The sequence below is a fragment of the Lepeophtheirus salmonis genome, chromosome 5 (assembly GCF_016086655.4).
Source record: "Lepeophtheirus salmonis chromosome 5, UVic_Lsal_1.4, whole genome shotgun sequence".
NCBI lineage: Eukaryota > Metazoa > Arthropoda > Copepoda > Siphonostomatoida > Caligidae > Lepeophtheirus > Lepeophtheirus salmonis.
Genome location: NC_052135.2, coordinates 61041324 through 61062501, shown reverse-complemented (window position 1 = coordinate 61062501; position 21178 = coordinate 61041324). Strand labels below are relative to the sequence as shown.

Below are 21178 nucleotides of genomic sequence, written 5' to 3'. Positions count from 1 at the left end.
TCCAAACTTTTGTCGTTACGGTACAGTCCATTAAATATATATGTAATCAGGAAGAGATTTCAACCCATTTTAGAATATACTCAGACGTATATACAGATTTAACTCATGTTATTGATGAGATCATTAAAACAAAAAACGTCGAGGCAACTTACAGTTAGTAACTTTATGAATTGACAATGACTTTTATATATATATCAAATAATTTAATGACAAAAAAAGTATGTTGCAATACGCTTTTTGTTAACATTGCATTTTGACACAAGTTTTTTTATGAAGAGGACATTTATATTTTCTTTGCATTTATTTTCTCTAGATATCATCAGAGAGTGAGCACATCATATTATTTTCATATCACAATAATAATAATAAAAAAAGTACGATTATAAAAAATAAAAGAATAAGGAATCACTCAGAGTGAGCGATGTAAAAAGAAAATCAAAAACAAGGGTAAGTTTGGACATACGTATAAAAAAAGAATGCTTTCTATTGAAAAAAAAAGGGGGGGGGAAATCAAGCACACAATTGACACGCCGGCTTAAGAACACCCCTCCCTCGATATTTTTCTAAGAACTTTTTTTTTCGCTCAAAAAGTACGTTAGTTTAAAGTGTGAAGTGTCATTGATGTGAAATTAGTCATTTTTCCCCCCCTAAAGAAGTGATTTTTTTTCCTTTAAAAAGGTAGTTTATTTTGAGTGATGCAAATGAGGATTAGTGTGATTCAGCTCAAGTGTATTTCCGTGTATTACCATCTATGTTTTATTCCTTTGCTTGCTACAGGTGAGAAAAAAATAAAAAGAATCTATTCACGTTTTTTTTATAGATTTGTTTATATAAGACGAATATGTAATTTGAACAGAAGATCCGTAATAAATTTTTTTTCTTCTGTTTATATGATTTTTTATTTTTATTTTTTATGGGCCCTAAAGCGGGTACAATTATGAGTTATGATGATTCAAGGGCACATAAAATACCCATGGGAAAACATACATTATTTGTTCTTGTTTCTTTCATAGAAGTATGATGTTATTTTTGGCCTGCACAAGACCTAAAGATTTTTTTAAATAATCATAATTAATCATAGTATGTTAAACACGTCTGTTTTTTTAAAGAAATATTTTGAATTTTCTCTACCAATTGAGCATATTGTCATTGATTTAAGAGCTGTGTAGATCCTAGGTTTCACATACGGCTGTCTTAACTTTTGATTAAATTTTGAAACATTCTATGTACATAAAACGACAAGTCTTTGAAGGATATCATTCAAATACTAAACTAGAATGGGTAACCGGAAAAGTGCAAACCTTCACCTATGGTCATTTTTCCTAAATGACATATCATTTTTTCTCCATGTTAAAGTAAAAACTTTGTGGAGCATGTTGAATTTAATGAAATTTAATATCTATTGCATTCATACTTTAACATGTGTTATATAGATATTTGTATTGTGTTGCACAAAGAGATGATTTGAGCTCTCCATATTAATTTATTCAAAATAAAAATAATGGTCAATTATGAGATTCTGACCTTACAAGTATCTTTGGCCTATAGTTTTGACATTGTATTATTTGCTATATGATTTATATTTATTAAACTTACAAATGGCACAAATTTGAGCTCCGTACCTCAACATGTTCTGGAGTTATTTTCAATTATGTATATTAAAGTTTTGTGCTTGCTTGACCCTTGACCTTAACCTCTCGAAGTTAAACAGACAAACAAAGGCAAAAACATAGACTCCGTTCAACTTCGTTGGCGGGTGTAAAAGTACAATTTAAAAATATGGATTTGACAAACAAATTAAATTTTCTCTACGGATATAAGGACAACTTTTTACACTAAACATTTTTATATTCATTATAAAAGACTTTCCATAAAAGTATATCCATATAGTATATATTATCCCGGAAAAAAACAACTTATTTTTAATATATCATCTACCAAACAATACAAATTATTTCTAAATATATATATTAAGAACATATCATTAAATTAAAAAGTAGGTATGTATTCAAAGTTAAATGTGTCTACGTTCCATAATAACCATAACAGCGTACGAACTCCATGATTTCATTGAGGTGTTGCTCTTGTCAAGATTAGACTGGACCTTTTTTCAATGTAAAAAAAACCTTAGACCATATAAAAATTAAAATCTTTGGTTTTAAATGAATTTCCATCTTCGTTCACTATCATTCATTTAACTCAGCGGCTTTTAATATATAAAAAATATTGATAAACATTTTTTTAACAACCAAAAGATATCTTGTCTCAAAACAATATTCCCTACATTTTTTAAACTTTTATAAGAAATAAAAGTGGATGTAACTAATTCGAGTATTTAAAGAAGTTCAAAAACGGGCTGGTTTCATAGAAAAAATTGTTCAAGATCCGTCATCCAGAAAAAATCATTTTGGATTGGATCATTTAAAATTCGGTCAAGACCGATTCTTTCATTGATCTATTGATAACGTCACTTATGTTTCAAAATCAGTCCATAGATTGAAACCGACAAAAGTGGTTTACCGAGACCAAAAAATTGGTTCAAGTTTTGAAAATGATTAAATTTTGGTCTAAGCTTTGAGATCACGGTCTGAACCACAGATTGATCTAGACAAACTAACATAATACGGAACCGAAGAAAAGATATTCTGTCTGGGATTGAGTCTGAGCACTAGTAAATATGTCCCAAAATTGACTGGTAGACAGCCAATAACGTCATTATCTCAAACTGATAGTAATAGTAGGGATATTCACAGCTTAACGAAGTTTAATTTGGATTCAACCAATCAACAACCGGATAATCAAGTTGAAAAATAATAAAAGTACTATTGCACTGTTAAAAAAAAGACATGGAGTTGTTAGCTCAATTCATCAAGAAAACAAAGCCTTATAAAAGTGAACCTAAATTTATAATGTACATTATGATAAAAATTTTAACTAAAAAAATAAAATTGAATAATGTACGTGGAATTAAATTTATATAAATAACCTAATGAGATACACTCCACTTTTTCTTCCTAAATAAACATATTTTCCCTATTTAATTATATCTTAAATGAAGCGGAAAAACTCATAGTACAATAAGTTATTTCCATGCCTCTACTAAAAATCAACAAAATGCATTTTTGACTTGTACACCCTTTAAAAGTCAATTTAATTAATTTTTTCCCCTTGCTCATTATTTGTAATAAGGAATTATAATTAAGAACTTTTATAATATTTTGTCAATTATTTTGAGTGTTTCTATGGATTTATTCATAATTAATCAGTGTTGTAGTGATTTACTAAATTTAATAAAGTGCGCTTTCCCTTTAATTAGTCAACTTATCTTATGGCAAAATGATTTTTGTTTTCATTTAAATAAAACAACAAAAAAACCTGTATTTTTTGGTTAATGATTATTTCAAAAGTAATACATTATTTTAGGACATAAATGTGATTTTTTCATTTATTTTCAAAAGAAAAATAGCACTTAATGCTAATTTTTATTTAATTTAAAAGAAAAAAAAAAAATTCTTCAATCAACGGATTAAAAAAGATCAAACTATGTAATCTTTTAAGTAGTTTTTTATGTGAGACAATAAAGTCAAATTAATTATGTTAAAGGTACCTAATCAAATTTTATTAAGTAGAATTGAGTTATTTTTATTTCAGTAACTAATTAAACATAATTTTTTTTAAATCTATATTTCATTCTAAACGGTACATGTCATTGTAATATTACAACCAACTTTAAGTAAAATACTACATGAAATATATTTTGGTTGGAAATAAATTTTAAATTTCGGGATATCCTTAGCAAAAAATAAATACTTTCAAATATAAATATTTATATTTTAGAAATAAGGAATACATTTCAAACTAGTCTTACCCATTATACATATATTATCAATGCTCATTATTTCCCATTTTATTACTATCACTAAGTGTGCTACAATTGTTTTTTTAGAACCTGCAGGCTCCACTTTTTGAATTCCATAGCTGATCAAACTTGCAGAAAAATAACTTAAATAGTTATTAATTTCTCCTAATTTAAAGGGGAAAATGTTAATATCATAAAAGCAATCATTTTGTTTGCCTTGCCGATAAATCAAATGCGAAAAACCTCTGAAAATCTGGCAATGCATTTCATTCTTTTGAGTGCAAAGCTCCACATACTAATAAATTGAAATATGTCAATCCACAGAGAAAACTTGAGGGTAATAGTTTTGTCCTCTGCTGTTAGATATGCCGTTTTTTCTATTGAAATACGACGGAGGAGTAGGGATTTCTGGGATCATACTATTGACATGGTCAAATATAAACTGTCCGATTCAGCTAGATACATGACTAGTTTAAAAATAATTGTTTGTAGGTATGGACACTTTCATCAAGGGAGACATAAAGATTGGTTACTGTTTTTAAATATTTGGTATGTGATTGTATTGTATAATTTTGTGATTTTCTTATGTAAATGGTTGTTTGTTTTTTGGTGTAAGTCTTGACTAGGAGGTTTATTTTTTGAGTAAAATTTTATATTCATGTTAATGTAACGCAATTTCTCCTAACAATTCAAATCATATTATCTTATGTTTAGTATATACCAGTATGATGTAAACAAAGATCAATAAAAATATTAAGTAATAAACGAGCTATGGTTGTATAATTGTGAAATAAATAGACTCGTGAGCTACCAGTAAACGCTTTTTATAATAATATGAGACGGCGGAAAAGTCAAATTTTATACTGTTTCAAAAAACATATAACATTCAAAATACGGAAAATTTCTGCCGATATGGAGCAAATCACTTATAATGTGGGAGATTTTTGGGTTGATTTATAGTGGTTATTTCTTTTTTCCAAGTATCAAACGTGTATTATATGATTCACTTCTATATATATGTAGAGGTTCGTATGTTACTGTATATATGCGGTACATAAAGAAAAAAGAGAATTCAAACGTATAATGCTGTTGTTTTAGTAAAGTTCCATCATAAATATCCTTTTGCTAATACGCTGATCATGTATTACCAATCGTGTAAAATGGGATCTATGGAGGGAAGCCCAAATACATTTACACTTACATCATGCCTAAAATACTGTATTTGTGGCCCTGAAGAAGTCCATTACCCGTGCAATGACAATTCTGGTTCCTCTCAAAGTCGCCCTGGCCTAGCAAAGCTTCCGGCGCTGAGTGGTTAAGGTTACCAAGAGAGGCAGATTTCATAATAAGAATTTGATTTTCATTATATTTGGCTTTCAAATAATAATAAAAAATATGCTTCTACATTATCAGTAAATGTTAAGATTGGATTAAATGTAAACTCTGTTATATTCAAATGAATTTAATTTCTTTTTATTAGTGAGCGCTCTTAAGACTGTAGTACTCATCAGTCATCTCAACATATTATTTTTTCCTCCTAAGCTCATATTATTATTATTTCATTCTTGAGGACAGAACACATATAATAAATATCTATAAAAGTATTGAGTAGTTACGTGGGAGTGTGCCCATGAAAAACAGAGACTAAATAGCTAAAGCCTACATAGTTCTCAATTTTTGCAAAACATGGAGACTCACAATTTGCAGTAGTACTTTTTGATACGCTAAAAACTGGGCAAAACAATATCTGAGATGCACACAGATCTCACACTAATGTCTACTCTAGTGGGGGGATTATCTTTCAGTGGGCTAGTCATATCCGAGATGACACTTTTAAGGTCGAGAAGGGTGTCCCCGGGAGACAAGGGCACCCAAAAACATCGCCCAAGTCAAGAACCTGGAAAAGAACACACCCCAATTGAGCGTTCTTTAGGTATCAAGAACAGAACTCACCTGAAGGAACTTCTGCTCATGTGGGACAACGCACATCCCCACATAGCCAACGATACCTGGCAGTTATTAATGATGAGAAAGGTGGAAACGACCAAACAGATTCCCTACAGCTTGGATCTCAATCTCTGTGACCGAATTATCTTCTGTAAGCTGAGACACCTGCTCGGAATTACAATTTTGATAGCCATTAAGACCTCAAACGTGGGCAATGAAGTTAGTGAAAGAAAAAGAACTCTTCAGGCAGTTGTGGGAATTGGAGTACCTTTACCACGACGTTATACGAGCCGGAGGAGACTATGTGACATGAAAGAGTATTTCTGGGGCAGTCTCAATCATTTCGAAACAACCTAATATGTAGTTTCTAAAAAACATAACGAAGTTGATGTAACTAATTAGTACGATGTATTTTGAGCTAAATTTTTTGCTTCTTACTAAATTAACTGGTACAAAATCGTACATATATTTGTTTTTACATACTACCTAAAAACATTTTGTCCTATACTCGTAGATCTCCAATAAATCATCTTCAATAATTTTGCATAGGACGGAGTTGCAATTATTATTATTTTTTTTTTTTGCATAAATTATAGGAGTGGAAAATTGATTAAAACTGAAATATAAAAAAAAAATATTATGTATCTATATTCTTTCAAATAAATAATTAATTATTGGATTATTTTCTATGTAAAATTTTATATTGGTATGCTTTTATTTATCTTACTTCAAATTACTTACAGTTTTTTGAAGCAACAAATATTAATAAGTCAAAATTGGATGATTTTATAAATTTAAAGCCCAATTTTTTCACGTATTTGAACATAGTCGAAGGAAATAACTATTTGTTAAATTGAATCAAAATACATTTAGATTGTTAGTTTTTGAAAAAAAAAAAATCATCATTTTTCAAATTTTAAATGGTTTGACAGGTTTGAAAAATGCTTATTTTACAAACATCCTTTTTTTCATCAATACGTAGTAGAAAATTGTTTGGTGCAAAAGAAATAATAAATCACACACAAAAAAGAAACAGAATATTTAAACGAAATTTTTCAATTTGAATTGAAAAAACAATTTTCTCGGGAATCAACTCTTAATTGCTTCTATAGAAATACCAAAAAAGATTTGTATGAAATTGAAATTAGCTTAGCATATATCTAAAGATTACATTTGATATAAACATGTTATCTCTCGAATGTGGGGCAGTTTTATTTTGAGGCAGGTGTTTTCAAATCCATAGTTCTTAACATTAAAGGCATATATACTATATGTGAACTGTCAATACAAAAGCAAGCTAAAACAATTTTCTCAAAATTAAGTATGATTTACAATTTCATTCTTCGACAAATTATCGTCTATTTCTGTCTACAAATTATTTTTATACACCCATTGAGCGCACTGTAAATTGCACTTAAAGTAGGCAAAATTGATTATCACAATAAAAGAACCAAAATATATAGATTTTATAGATATTGGCGACAATATATGTCGAAAGAAAGTTTCCAAACTTTGGTAGCCTTGTTTCACGAAACAATTTATCCCACTTTAATCAAATTAGAACTAAAAATGTAGGTATAAGAATTAGCATTATTCCTTTATTTTATATCCAAAGGGTCTGGAGGTGGCTCAAGTATCTTTTTTGAAGTAGTGTTTACAATTTTATTTTTAATCTCCTAATTTTTAGTTGGAGATTCAGACACATTGTTCCATCAGTCAAAAAATAATCATATATCAAATATTTTTTTTCCCAAAATATTCCTCTCATTTATGCCTAAAATTAAAAAGTTTGCACATACCATGTTCCGCACAAATTTTGGCATTATAGTTAAAATTCTTGTGAATATTTTCTCGCCACACAAATTAAAATAAAAAAAACTATATTTGGTTCCAATAAGGGGCTGCATCTCCTTATTAATGAGTCACAGTTTTATTACTGGGTGTTTGTAATAGCATCAACTCTTACTTCCTTGAATCTACATGGATGTTATATTAAGACAATTAAGGGATTTTATTATATAATCATGAGATACAATTTGAGCATTCAGTGAATTTATATAAAATAACGGAATTGAGTAAAAATATCTCATTTTACATGAAATTTTGATAAAAAAAGTCTGTAAAAAGTAACATTGATTTAACCAAAGAAATATCGAGCGATCAAAAAATTATATATGCATGCTTGATTAAAAATGTATCGTATTTGTATTCATGTCGATAGTCTAAGATCTAATAATGTAGGCATATTAATGAAATTTTTCGAGGCGTTTTGAATCGAGTATTGGGCGTGTATAGAGGGCACATTGTATATGGAGCTCCCTCATGTATATAACATTCATATTTTTTATCTAACAAGTAACAATGTAATCAAATTTTGCAGACGTTTTATATGTATCAGCATTGAACATGTATACAGGGAGATTTTGTTGGTAATCACTCTAGACTCTAAAGTACTCTCTGGCTGATCAGTCCTAAAATGATATTAAGTTTTTTTCTCAAACTCTTCTTATTATGCCTTCATTCATGATGAGAGAACGCATATGAATATATATATAAGTATTGAGTAGCTACGTGTGAATGTGTTCATGAAAAACATTAAGTAATTTTGAGGATTTTTTAGGGAGTTATCTTCTATATCATTAAGTCAAATTTTATCGTTTGGCCGACCCCTAATTACTCCGGCCAATGTCGGGTACTACTCTTCGTGTACATAAATAGTAAATACATAAATTGATCTTTTCTTGATTTCTGTTCAAGATTGTTTTTATGTTGATGCATACATATATAATGTATATTAATTATATATTCCATTTTGGATTTTCATTTGGTTATTATATATGACACTATTTCCTTACAGCCACAAAAATAATTGTGAAAGTATGGCATTAGAACCACCTCAAAGTGTTCCCTTATATATCTATAGAATTCCAAATTAACGAGAATATTACAAAAAAAAAAAAAAAAAATTAAACATACTTTTAACAAATAATTTGAGATTTTCTTTCATTTGTAAACTATGCTCCATAAATTCTAGGTCATTGAGAAGGGTGTCCAACTCCTGTCTAAATTTAAATAATTTAATTGTATACACAAAAAGACCAATTAAGTAAAATAATGTTTTTTGCATTTGAACATGAATTAATAAAATATTGAGTTATGTGGCAGGGAGTTTGTTAATAGACATATCCTTTTTCTTGCATGAAAATTACTAAAGAATTAACTTTTGTAAATATTCCTAATATAGTTCTGATCTTTTGTGTATGGATTGCCAAGGAAGTTTGCTGATATTTTTTTTTTACTTTATATCAGATTTGGACCCTGAATAAGCTATTTCTACCTCAAGAAATGAGTAATAATCTTTGTAATAATTTTTATTCATTATTCAGTACGTCTCATGTTTTCCCTTTATATATAGTACGCCCCATATTTGCCCCTGATAATAACATGATCATACACTCTACGACAAAAAGAAGATAAACATTGAAAAACAAAACTTCAGAGTTAGGTATAAAAACATCGAATTCGATAAACTCCTTACAAAGTAAACAATGTTAGCAGTTGCTTCTAATATCTACTGTCTTATTTTCTCCCTCCCTATGTGAATAATTATTAGATTGTCTATGAGTTAAATAAACAATGCCTCTATGTGAAAGATGAAAAAAAAGTTCGTTTAAGAACCTCACTAGCATTGGCGACAGGCAATAATTATAGATGATACATAGACAGATGTACTTGAACAAAATATTTCCTATCTTCTTTTGCACATCATTGTTACCGCTATGTCGGTTCTTATTTAAAACTGTAGTCCTGTCCAGTTCAGTACTGCATATGAGTCAAAAATTATAAAGTTCGGGCCTTGATGACATGACTCAACTTTAATTCTTCTTTGTTTCATCGTTTCTAGTAGTACTCACAGAAGGAAGGACCTACAGCCTCATGGACCTGTCCCAAGGACTGGTAGGAGCGTTTCTAAGACTGGAGTGGACCGAACAAATTAGGACTAACACAACAATAACCATGATCAATTCATTATTCTTTAATGGTAAAAGAACAGCATATATAAGATTTGCATCAATATAAAATAAATATTAAAGACCAAAAGAAGAAAATCCCCTTTGTTAAGGGGGGTTACCGAATTTATTGTGCGTTTTCGTGTATAATTAATGATGAAAATCGTGTATATAATGGCATGTTAAAAATTATTGAAGCCGAATAATCAACGGGGTTATCCTGAGAATTAGGAAAACTTTTTGGAGGATATCAGATCCAATCACAGTGACAAGGGCGGAAGGGGAGATTGAAATAAACAGAGGGCAATGTCAAGAAATATTCCAATGTCGATACCCTATTCTACTTTGAGTTCAACAAGGACTTACAATTATAACTCCGTGACAGTATCCTCATGGATACTATCACGGAGTTATAATTGTAATATATAATTGAAGTTTCTCAAAAGCACACAATTCCAAGTAAATAAAAGGTCGTCATTATATTTTGCTGTTTACATAGTCAACTTTTTTGATCGAGGTTCTGTAAGTGACGTCATAACATAGCATATATCTAAAACTAAATAATGATTTTAACATAAAGCTGCATGCTACAATAAGATAATTAAAGTACTAAATAGAATCTTAAATATCGGATTCTAGATTGAGGTGTACAATCTAAAAGATGATTTCGGTACATTTCCCCACTGATGTGTGTCATAAGATGTTTTAAAAATATACTAATCAACAAAATGAATACTTTTTTTTGTACTCTTGGATTGAGATGGTGTTATTCTGATTGCTTCTACAGCGAGAAACATAATAATTACATATGCAACTCAAAACTTCTTCTTTTGTTACATACAAAGTATTTTTTGGATAATATTTTTTTCTAAAGTCTACAGAATTTAGCAGAATAAAAGGTTTAAGAAACAATTTATTAATCTCAGCGATCAAAACTCGAAATATTCGAGTATGGAAAAAAATTAACAATGTTACTATTTCTCTAAAATATAATTGTAGGTACAATAATTCAAAATAAGTATATGTAATAATAATAAAATGAATATTCAACGTGTTGCAGGATTCTTTGCACTTTTACAATGTATTTTTTTGTGTTCCTGGGATTTTGTGCCTCTTCATTTCAGGCATCTGGAAGCAGTGAATATACTTTATCAAAATACTTTGTCTTGGCACGAAAAGCTTTCCTTTCTTCTTGTGTACGTCATGGTCAATCCATTCTTCTTTAATGTTAATAAAACAATAAATATATGTGATGTAGCAACATAAAATTAATATTAAATAAAAAATCAAGAAAAGGAGAAATCACATTTCTTTACTTCACATATACAGTTCAATATTTTATAAGCATTTTTTAATGCATTCCAGGCTATATTTTCAAATTTCTGGGATGAATTTAAATACCCAAGATTTTGGTTATAGTTTAAAACCTTTATACTATATTTGACATACTTATATTTGCTCCGATAGATTCACTCAAATAAAATATTACAATTTCTCATTTTATTTCTCTTTTATTGTGAAGATAGATTTTAAGGGTGTATCTTTGAGTGCAATTTAAGAAACACTCAAAGGTTCGATAAGAATAGGTCGTTAATAGATATTGACAACAATTCGTCAAAAAATACAAATGTTATCCACACACAATTTTGAGAAACATAATTATATCGTGCATTTGTGTTGACGGCCACATATAGAAATAATATAATTAAAATCCTCCAATAATGGACGCAAAAAATCCTGATTCCATACTATTTATGTATCGAATGTTATTACTGTTGTGTGTGTTTTTTTTTACTTAGAATCCTATGTTTACCCTTTTCCTCCATAATTTATTGATGTATTTTTTTTGTAATTATTTTTACCCTTTAATGACAGAGTTGATTTATATATTTTAGCCTTTAGAGAGTGTGGTTAAAAGTAAGCAATGTCGGTGAATTGAATTAATTGCCTTGAAATAATATATATACTTGTATTTTGTGGGGGAGACACTTGTATATATATCAAAATAAAAGAATTTTACCCTGGAATTTTGTATATGTTAGTCCACCTATGTATTTATGTAAAAAAAAACATTTAGCTTATAAGGCTAGAAATTGTTGTATAAATAGATTAATTATGATGGTTACCACAATTTGTCCATGGAAGTTTGGTTTTAAATCTTGTAGTAAAGATCTTTAATTCTTTTATCAATTTATTTTGATATTTGTGTGGCGTCCCTCCAATATTTTTCTCGTACAATTTTCTTTCTAGTCAAGCATACTGGTTTTTTAACATTAATAAATATAATAATAACTTCTATGGATATTTTCTTGGAAATAAATCATTGGTCTTATTCATAAGTTTACCATGGCGTATACAATTTTTATAAGCTATGTACTAATATGTCGTAATTTTTTACTCTTTTAACTGAAAATATAGCACTTAGATACATATGTGATACGTTAGCATATAAACAATCTGGGATAAAAATAAAGAAAATCCTAACATATTTTTTTACCTCATATATACGAGAACATACTGCCCAATATTTTATAGATATATTCGAGTAAGTTATAGGCTTATTAACCAAATTACTGGGATGAGTTAAGATATATAAGAACTTTAACGATAGTTTAGAATCTTTATTTTATTTAAACGACTTATATTAGTCCCGATATGGCCTTTCAAATAAAATCTATCTATTTCTTATTTTTTATAATGTGCATTTTGGAAGTGTCCTTTTATGCCAATTCCGTGGGAAGGTGCTCTGATATTCTTCTCCTTTTTACTTCCTACTCTACCAATTCCCTATAAAAATAATGTTTCAAAATATATGAAAAAAACAAAACATTTCAGCTTTATATTGAGGTACAGTTTGACCTCTTACGAAATATAAAAGTAGAAAAAAATTATGATATATTTACTTTGTGACGAGTGTTTACAATGATGTATATAAATTTGTTCGAAAGTTATGGCCAATTATATATTTTTTACATTTTATGTTACACTTACCTTGACCTCTACAAATTTAATAAGCTCTTACTTTGACCATATATAATCTTCGTGCCATGTTTGATCAAAATCGATTTGTAACTTTTGGTTTAATCCTGGTGACTAAGAATCAAACTAACGAACTAGAATGGACACTGGGTAAATTACAAAAAATCCACCTAAAATCTAATTGAGTTATGCATTTCAAAATTTAATAAGCCATCACTATGACCATACATAATACTCGTACCGAGTTTGATCAAAATCAATCTGTATCTTTTGCCGTAATCCTGGTGAATAAAAAAAACAGACGCAAAGATATCAAATGCTTTAAAATTTAATGTATTGGTGGAGGTAAATATTTTGGATTAACTGTGCATTTTAGTTCATGAATTTGATATTCCAATAAAGAGATTAAATAAATACATGCATATGTTGTAGATACAATCTCAATTTACTCTTTCACTCATTAGAGGCACTATGCAAGCATGTAGCTATTATCAAGGTGTGTTCTAATGACTTAGTGCAATTTTTAATTCATTGATACTCAGATCAATTATCCCATTATGTCAAGTCGTTGATTTAAAAAAAAAAGTATTTTTCGTCTTGCATAAAGATCAAATTCCATGGGGTATATAGTAAATATATCAGTTACTAATTATGTTACGTAATGTTTAACTTTTTTTCGTCTCTCTATATCAATATAAAGAATACCTTTTTTATTATTGCTTCATGGGTCACATGTTATAGACATATTCATCATTTAGATGACAAATTAATTCACAATATTCCTTTCGACTCCAATATTTTCTATTTGATTAAGATCTACATTTTCTAAAATCCCTGCATTTCTGTGAATGCATTTTTACGAGTAAATAAATGCACAAAAACGAATATTAAAAAAAAACCTTTCAGAAAAATTAAATTACTTCACTTTTCCACAAATGCAATGATTTTTTTATCTAAGGTTTACTCAAATAATATTAATTGAATTAATTGCAACATCACAATTAATATTTTTCGAAAACCCGTCAACCTCATCTTCTTAAGGAATGTTTCACAAATTGTGTCCGTACAAACACTGCTGGGGTACTTAATATTTTGAAATATATACATATAGGTATATATTTTAGAAATAGCACCAATTCAAAAGTCTTCTGGAAATACATCTAGGATATGACCTTCCCGCCGTCTGTGGGGAAAACGTTAGTTAACAGATAGAAGAAGAATGATTCAATTTTCTTCTTTAAGTTTTTAATTTTTGTAACAAGAAATTACATTTATAAATAAAAAAACGAAAAATAGTTGCTGCGTGTGATCTTACTTATTTTCTGTTAATTACACAGGTCAACAAAATAAAACTAATTTTTTTCATCAAGAATTTCATAACACTTTTTTCTAAACGTATTTTTTCCGCTGATTTCAAAACTGTTTTTTTTTGTAGCATGTAGAACTTTTGAAATACAGTGCATTGAAATTTTATCAATTTTTTGAGATTGTTATATGCCATAGATCAAACTTTCTGCAAATAGTCTAATTTTGGGAACACAAAAAAAGCAATATATATAAATATTATATATTAGAAGCGTTGTGAATAAGACTTCATTTTCTATTTTTTTTTTCCTGAATTGCCACGATACAGCATACAACAATGATTTTCCATCATACTTTCATTCAAAAATCCTTGGTAGCGATTCTCTATTGTGTAAATATCTTGAAAAAATCGATTTCTTTTTTTGTTAGTCACTGAACCAAGATTTTTGCGAAATAAATTTTAAGTGGCGATGTAGGAAGTGCATTTTCAAAGACATCCGGCACTCAAGGTCTTTTTAAGCATCAAACACCTCTAAACTCTATCTTTATATGCAAGCGATTTGTTGTTACCAATGCACTTTTCACATATCCATAAGAAAGCCAGCCATCCTTTCCATTCCAGTAGACGTAAGGCTTTTTGAGATTTAGTGTCATTCAAAACCTCCCTTATTTGTGGTCCAACAAAAATTCCTTACTTCAATTTTGCGGTTCTAACCCTTGGGATTTTTTTGGAAAGGTATTGGAACCCTTCAGAATCGATTTTACTCATTGCTTTTACAAAATTCTTCATTAAACCAAGTTTAGTGTGAAGAGGTGATAGAAAGATTTTTTGGAGATCAACTAAACTGACAAATTGGGAACTGCTTGTACATGGACATATGTAGACTTAAGATTCCAGATATTTCAATATTTCTATTTAACCTTGTTTGAATATTAAATGTATTCGTGAATTATTTATTTATTTTAACTTTTAATTTTGCAAACGATGCTCCAGAGGATCTAGAAAATGTCTTATTATATTCTCTTTAGAAAAGAAGAATAAATGCTGTTAGCTATTCATAAGAGCTAATTCAGAAATAGCACGCCTGAAAACGTAAAAATTTATTTATTTACTTTTTTATACAATACTTTATTTTAGAAAAATAACACGGGGGGATATTTGTACAAGGGCTCATAGTTCCATTTTTTTATTTAAAAAATATTATTTGAATAAAAGTAGGCTTTATCAAAGTTATTGATTTACCACAAATATATAAACAAACTTGTAAAAACAAAATTAGCTTCAGATTAAAAGCTGCACGTGCTAGAAGAAATACAAAGACGTATTTGGAAATCAAAGTATTTATGCTTTTAAATACATTTGAAATTATTTCTGATGTTGACTTGCCTCATTTTTAAACGTCGTCGTGGTGTTAATTTCTCTCTCTGAAGTAAGCATTATTGCCTAACACTAATGTGTGAATTGTTACAGTAATGTATAATATATATATAAAATAATTAAAATAAAATCACAATATTTTCCTCAAAAATCTGCTATTTTAAACGTAGAAGGTTTGCCTTTTTATAGCAGTAATTAATTTTTTCCCTCCAAAATCATATAAAATGCAGCTGATATTAACAAGGTTCTTAATTCAATAGTAACGTATGTCCGGCTCCCACTTCCTCCTCATTCTATTTTTTTTTTCACACAAAACTGTCAACTCTAAACATGAGTATAGTTTAATAAAACAGACAGTGTTGACAGTGTTTTACATTTTTTATTTTGTTGTTTTTTTTCAACTAAAAATACTTTGGCCTGGTTTGAAAGTAATTGAATGAAAATATATTTTACAAATGGTAAGTCAATGAAAAAAGGTTCATAATTTCTGTTCTAAGATGTGTTATACTGATACCTTGGAAATTCAGCATTATTTTGTATTTAAAACAAAATATTTTGATTAGGTTTAGATATGCATTAGTGAGATAAACAAGTCTATCGATTGAACAGTTAAAAAAAAATTGATCTTGCTTTTTGTAAAATTTACGATTTTGATATTTGTTGTTTCTCTCTTCTTCTTTCTTTAAGATTGTTTTTCTTGAGGAACACCTGACATAGCAGTTGGACTTAAAATTGCACAAAGGGGCACAGTCTGAGAGCCACTGGTCTAACAAGTTATTAAATAATTTTGAATTAGAATACAGTTAATATAGATATTATTACTAAACGAAAAATAGTGGGTTTTCACATAACTTATTCAAACTGGAGATCAACCATCAAATTTGTATATGAACCAAAACCTTTGATCCCATTTTTCAGTATTGTTTTCTATTTTTAAAGCCTATTTACAACTTTATTCACAAATATCACGTTGGTGTTGTTTTTTAATACAATCTGCGTTGTTATTGTAAACGTTCTACTGATAAATTAATCTCTACTTTGATTGTACAATTATTACTCACTTCAAATAAAGTATTAGATCCGTAGTTTTTCCACAGAAATAATAACCATTTTATGTAAAATCTTTGTATCTTACAAAATATGATTTTTGGCAAATAAGCTAATTCTACGTAAGGAGTTGTGGGTTTGATTGTGAGGGAGTTGAATGAGAGAAACAAAGATATATTTAAGCAGTTATATAATATGTGGAAATATATTTATGAAAAATAGAATAAAACGTAGTTTGATAATTATAATATATAACTATTTATTTACTTTATTCAAAATTGTGCTATTTCACCTCTTGTAAAGATACATGAAGTGAATATTTTTACATATTTCTTTATAATTTTGTGAGGGGTATCTTAATAAATTAGTTTTGATAGATGGCCTGCACCTACTTAAATACTATTAAAGAATTGAATATGTTGTAAATCATTTTTTAAGGGAAGACAGTCCCATAAATCATGCTGTTTATTAATTTGCTAAGTTCTGAATTTGAGGAATTATATAACTTACTATATAAGAAATTAATTATGTATTAGCAGAGATGTATAAAATATGTCCTAGAAAGCGGGAGCGACTTTTTTTAGTTTGCAATTTGAACATAATTATTATTTTCCAAAGCTGTTGGCATTATTATTTAATTCTTGAAGGCAAAACATCTAAGTATAAAGTAGTAACTAGTTCGTGTACTCATGAAAGACTGGGAGTAACAATGTGGGTTTACTCGTGAGTTATATGTGTAAGTCATTGTTGGGAGCAGAGTAAATCTAAGGATCCACATCGGAGTAATTCCAGTCTTTGCTCTAGACAGAGTGCAATTTGTGTTTATTACCTTTCTCTCACGTATGTTTGCTGCTGATATTTAAATAGTCGGAGCTACTACGTTCATTTTCAGTCTATTTTATTTTTAAATGCCGCCAAGACACGATGGTACATTACTGTTTCTTTGTTCCAATATTTTGACACCCCGTCTTAAATCTCAAATCATAATCCACTTAGGACGTAAAAACCATCTCATGGAAAAGACTTTTAAGGTGACGTAAGTATCAATCTATCTCGAATGTTTTGGAGTTAAATTTGCAATTCCTACTTCACATACAAGTTTATGCGTTCTTGGAAAGAGTTTGATGGCCAAGGCTCTTATAAGAATCAACATTAGAAAAATGGCGCACTCACGACCACATTGTATCGAGAAAAAAATCCTGGTATATCAATACCATTTATCCTCGCATTCTATTCGTATCTCAAAAACTCATATGTTCCTGCAAGATATTATGTTTGTTCAACAACCCATGAGTATTTTCTCTTAACAAAATTCAAGGCTTGGAACGCCTGCCAGATAAAACCCACATTTATTATTGTTATTTAAGACATAGAACACGAAAATGATCTTTAAAATTTGCAATTGCTGAAGGTTTGTCCTTAAAGCCTTTTTGTAAAAATCAGGTTTTAGTTTATAATTTCAATTCAGAGATATATTTACAAATTAAATAACTATATAGATGAAAATTAAAGAGAATAACCATTGACATCAAACATTGCAGCAATCGAATGATGAAATGTTCATTGCATTAATTTTTTGTGAATAGTTGTGTATTTTAGAAAATAATTTCATGACATTTAATACAAGATTTTTTTTTAAATTCGATATTTCAAATTTTTATCGCAAAAATTTAATATTTGAAATGGTCATAGAATAGCTGTGTATTTTAGAAAAAATTTAATAAATGAAATTTAAAAAATAAATTTTATATTAGTCGTTATTTTTAAATTTTTTACCCACAAAAATTACTTTCTGTGCATAGCAATGGATTTTTGGAAAACTTTCCCAAAATATAATATTTGAAAAAAAAAAAAAAAATTTTGGTGAATAGCTATGGATTTTTGATATATTTTTCAAGAAAATTTCAAAAACCAAGTCCCGTCCCCCTAAATCAAAATATAATCCCTTGACGTCCCCAAGAAATATCCCTTTTTTTTAAAGTGACAACCATGTGTGGGAACTTTTTTAGACAAAATACTTTCTTATTTGACAAAAAAATGTTTTCTTTTCGACCAATTTTACTACAATATTTTATGTCAAACTCCATAGCCCCTCCCCTCTTATTCAACTTATATACGTGTCAGTAACTAGTACAGAATGAATGTATATTTAATCTCCCTCCATTTGTGTTTTATTTAGCTGTAGCAGGTCTGTATCTCAAATCTGAGCATACTTTCATAATTGCATCGCCATTACCTCTAAAAAAATAATAATGTAGGCTTTGTTTAATTATTTCTTCTTTTAAAATTTTACAATGTACTACAGTTGTATAAATGAATACAAATAGGCTATTTGTTATTTGTTTAAGTCCAATAAATGATATTACCTATGTACATTGTACATAAGTAAAAGAAAGCGAGACGAATGCCTTTAGTTACACTTAATTTTAGAACAAAATAGTTTATGATCCAGATAATAAAAACATATGAGATTTTTTAATCGTTTTCAGCGTCTCATTAGAGCAGCAAGGAAAGAAAGAGGTAATAACGAAATGCTAATTACTGTCTTTAATATGAGTATATAGATTTATTCTATTATAAGCAAAGGAACAAATTTAACAGTCTCTCAAAAATGTATTACAATCAAAATTGAGCAAGCCATCCAATAATAGACGTCTGCAGAATTATATTTGAAGGGGGGAGGGCTGTCAAAAATATCAAAATCTGTAGCTATTCACAAAAATATTTTTTTTTATACTGAAAAAATAAAAAATTTTGAAATTCAATTTCGAATATTAAAATTTTTTGAAATTCAATTTCGAATATTAAAATTTTTTGAAATTCAATTTCGAATATTAAATTTTTGAAAAAAATGATATATCAAAGAAAAAAATGATATATTTAACCTAAAAAAAATTATATTATTTACACCTATTCACAAAAAATTTCAAAAAAAAAACTCTTAATGTTAAATATTTTCGAAAAAAAATTTCAAAAATCTATATCAATTCACAAAACATTCAGTTTTTCGGTAAAAAATTTCAAATATTAAATTTTTTGAGATAAAGCAAAAGTTCCTCAATTTGGCGGTGGAGTTACAGCCTCTCCAGCCCACATCTCAATAATTAATCAAGCGATTTTTTTTAATATGACTATAATTGGTCATTTCAAAATATAATAAAAAATTAAATATTTAATAAAGTGTATTACAATTTTACCGTAGAGCAATAATTAAAAAGTATTTACACTTTCTTGATGAATATATTATATTTATGATGTATGTATTCAGTTTTCTAGTGCCCATGTATGACGCACCATCTCTTTGATTATTTTGAATCACGTTATTTACATCTCACGCCCCATTGTTAGATCCCTTCGATGCGGGCGAGCATTATAATATATGTATTATTATTAATTAAAAAAAATTAAAAAATAAATGACCATAAATTTCCAATAACATACCAACATATATGCCTGAAAAAATTTGTCTTAGTCTAACCACGTTCAAAAGAGGTACTCATTTAAAGTTTAATCCTCCTAGGCACAACGGTGTGACCACACATACAATCTGTATCAGATAATATAAAATTGTATTTAAGATCATATGAACTGAAATTATATTATTCTTTTATGTGCAAAAATGATACTGTTTTGTTACATATATTAAATATTTCAAATAATTTATATTAATTACAAATTATTGAGGACCTACTTTTTGCAATTAGTACTTACATATTAAAATCAATGAAATTGTTTTTAAAATTAATTAAGCATCTAAAATAAAGTGATTTTATTTATCAAATTAAATAATTTGTCATAAATATGTATACCAAACCTAATTTGGATATAATATATTTTTCCATATGTTTCAAGGAATCATGCAATTTTTAACATCCATTTTTGAACTAACAAATATAATTCTAATTGATGTGTAGACATTTCATAGTCGGATGCATTATTATAACTTTCATTTGATAACCAATAAAAAACTGAATAAATTGCATTTTCCTCATTGTATTCTTCTATTTTGAAGTTATATTTGATACACATTGACTTCAGCCTAACATATCCTTTCGTCGATGGCAAACTATGACGGGTTAAGAGGAAAAACTCCAAAAATGGTGGAAACAAAGATGAATATTAAACCACGTGGTATATTTGTTATTAGTTAATTATGATTTGTTTTGATAAAAAAAACTTAATATTTAAAAAAAAAAAACAAAGAATAAAATTACTATATTGTTTATTTATTAATTTCAAAATATTATCCCCCCCCCCTTTTCTAAGCCGAATGTGATGTGTCTACCTATACATAATCTTGAACAAAAATCAAGAAAAGGATAAAATCCCAATATATTGTTTGACTTCATAGGGCAATGAAAATAGCTTCATAGGCTTCTCATTTCATTTCAGCTTCATAGGGCATAGGTACATCAAGGGCAAATTTATCATAAGTATTTTGAGTCAATTATTAGATTTGTGTTTGAATTTGTGGGATGATTTGAAATACCCAATAATGTTATCTACAGTTAAGAGCCTCCATTTTATTTATAAACTTAATTTGGCCCCAATATGGGGATTCAAATAAAACTTATCAATTGAGACTCTTTTTTTATGACAATCAATTTTGTCTACTTCAAGTTCAATTTGCAGCACATTCAATGGGGTATTAAT

At 28.4% G+C, this 21178-nt stretch overlaps 1 protein-coding gene across 1 annotated transcript in view; it reads left to right on the top strand.

The window, feature by feature from the left end:
* Positions 1-597: 597 nt before the first annotated feature.
* Positions 598-21178, top strand: part of LOC121117594 (uncharacterized) — a 637532-nt gene continuing 616951 nt past the window's right edge. The window contains exon 1 of the mRNA XM_071888878.1: positions 598-777. Within this exon, the coding sequence (XP_071744979.1) occupies positions 696-777 (82 nt within the window). The 5' untranslated portion in view covers positions 598-695. The remainder of the gene's footprint in view (positions 778-21178) is intronic.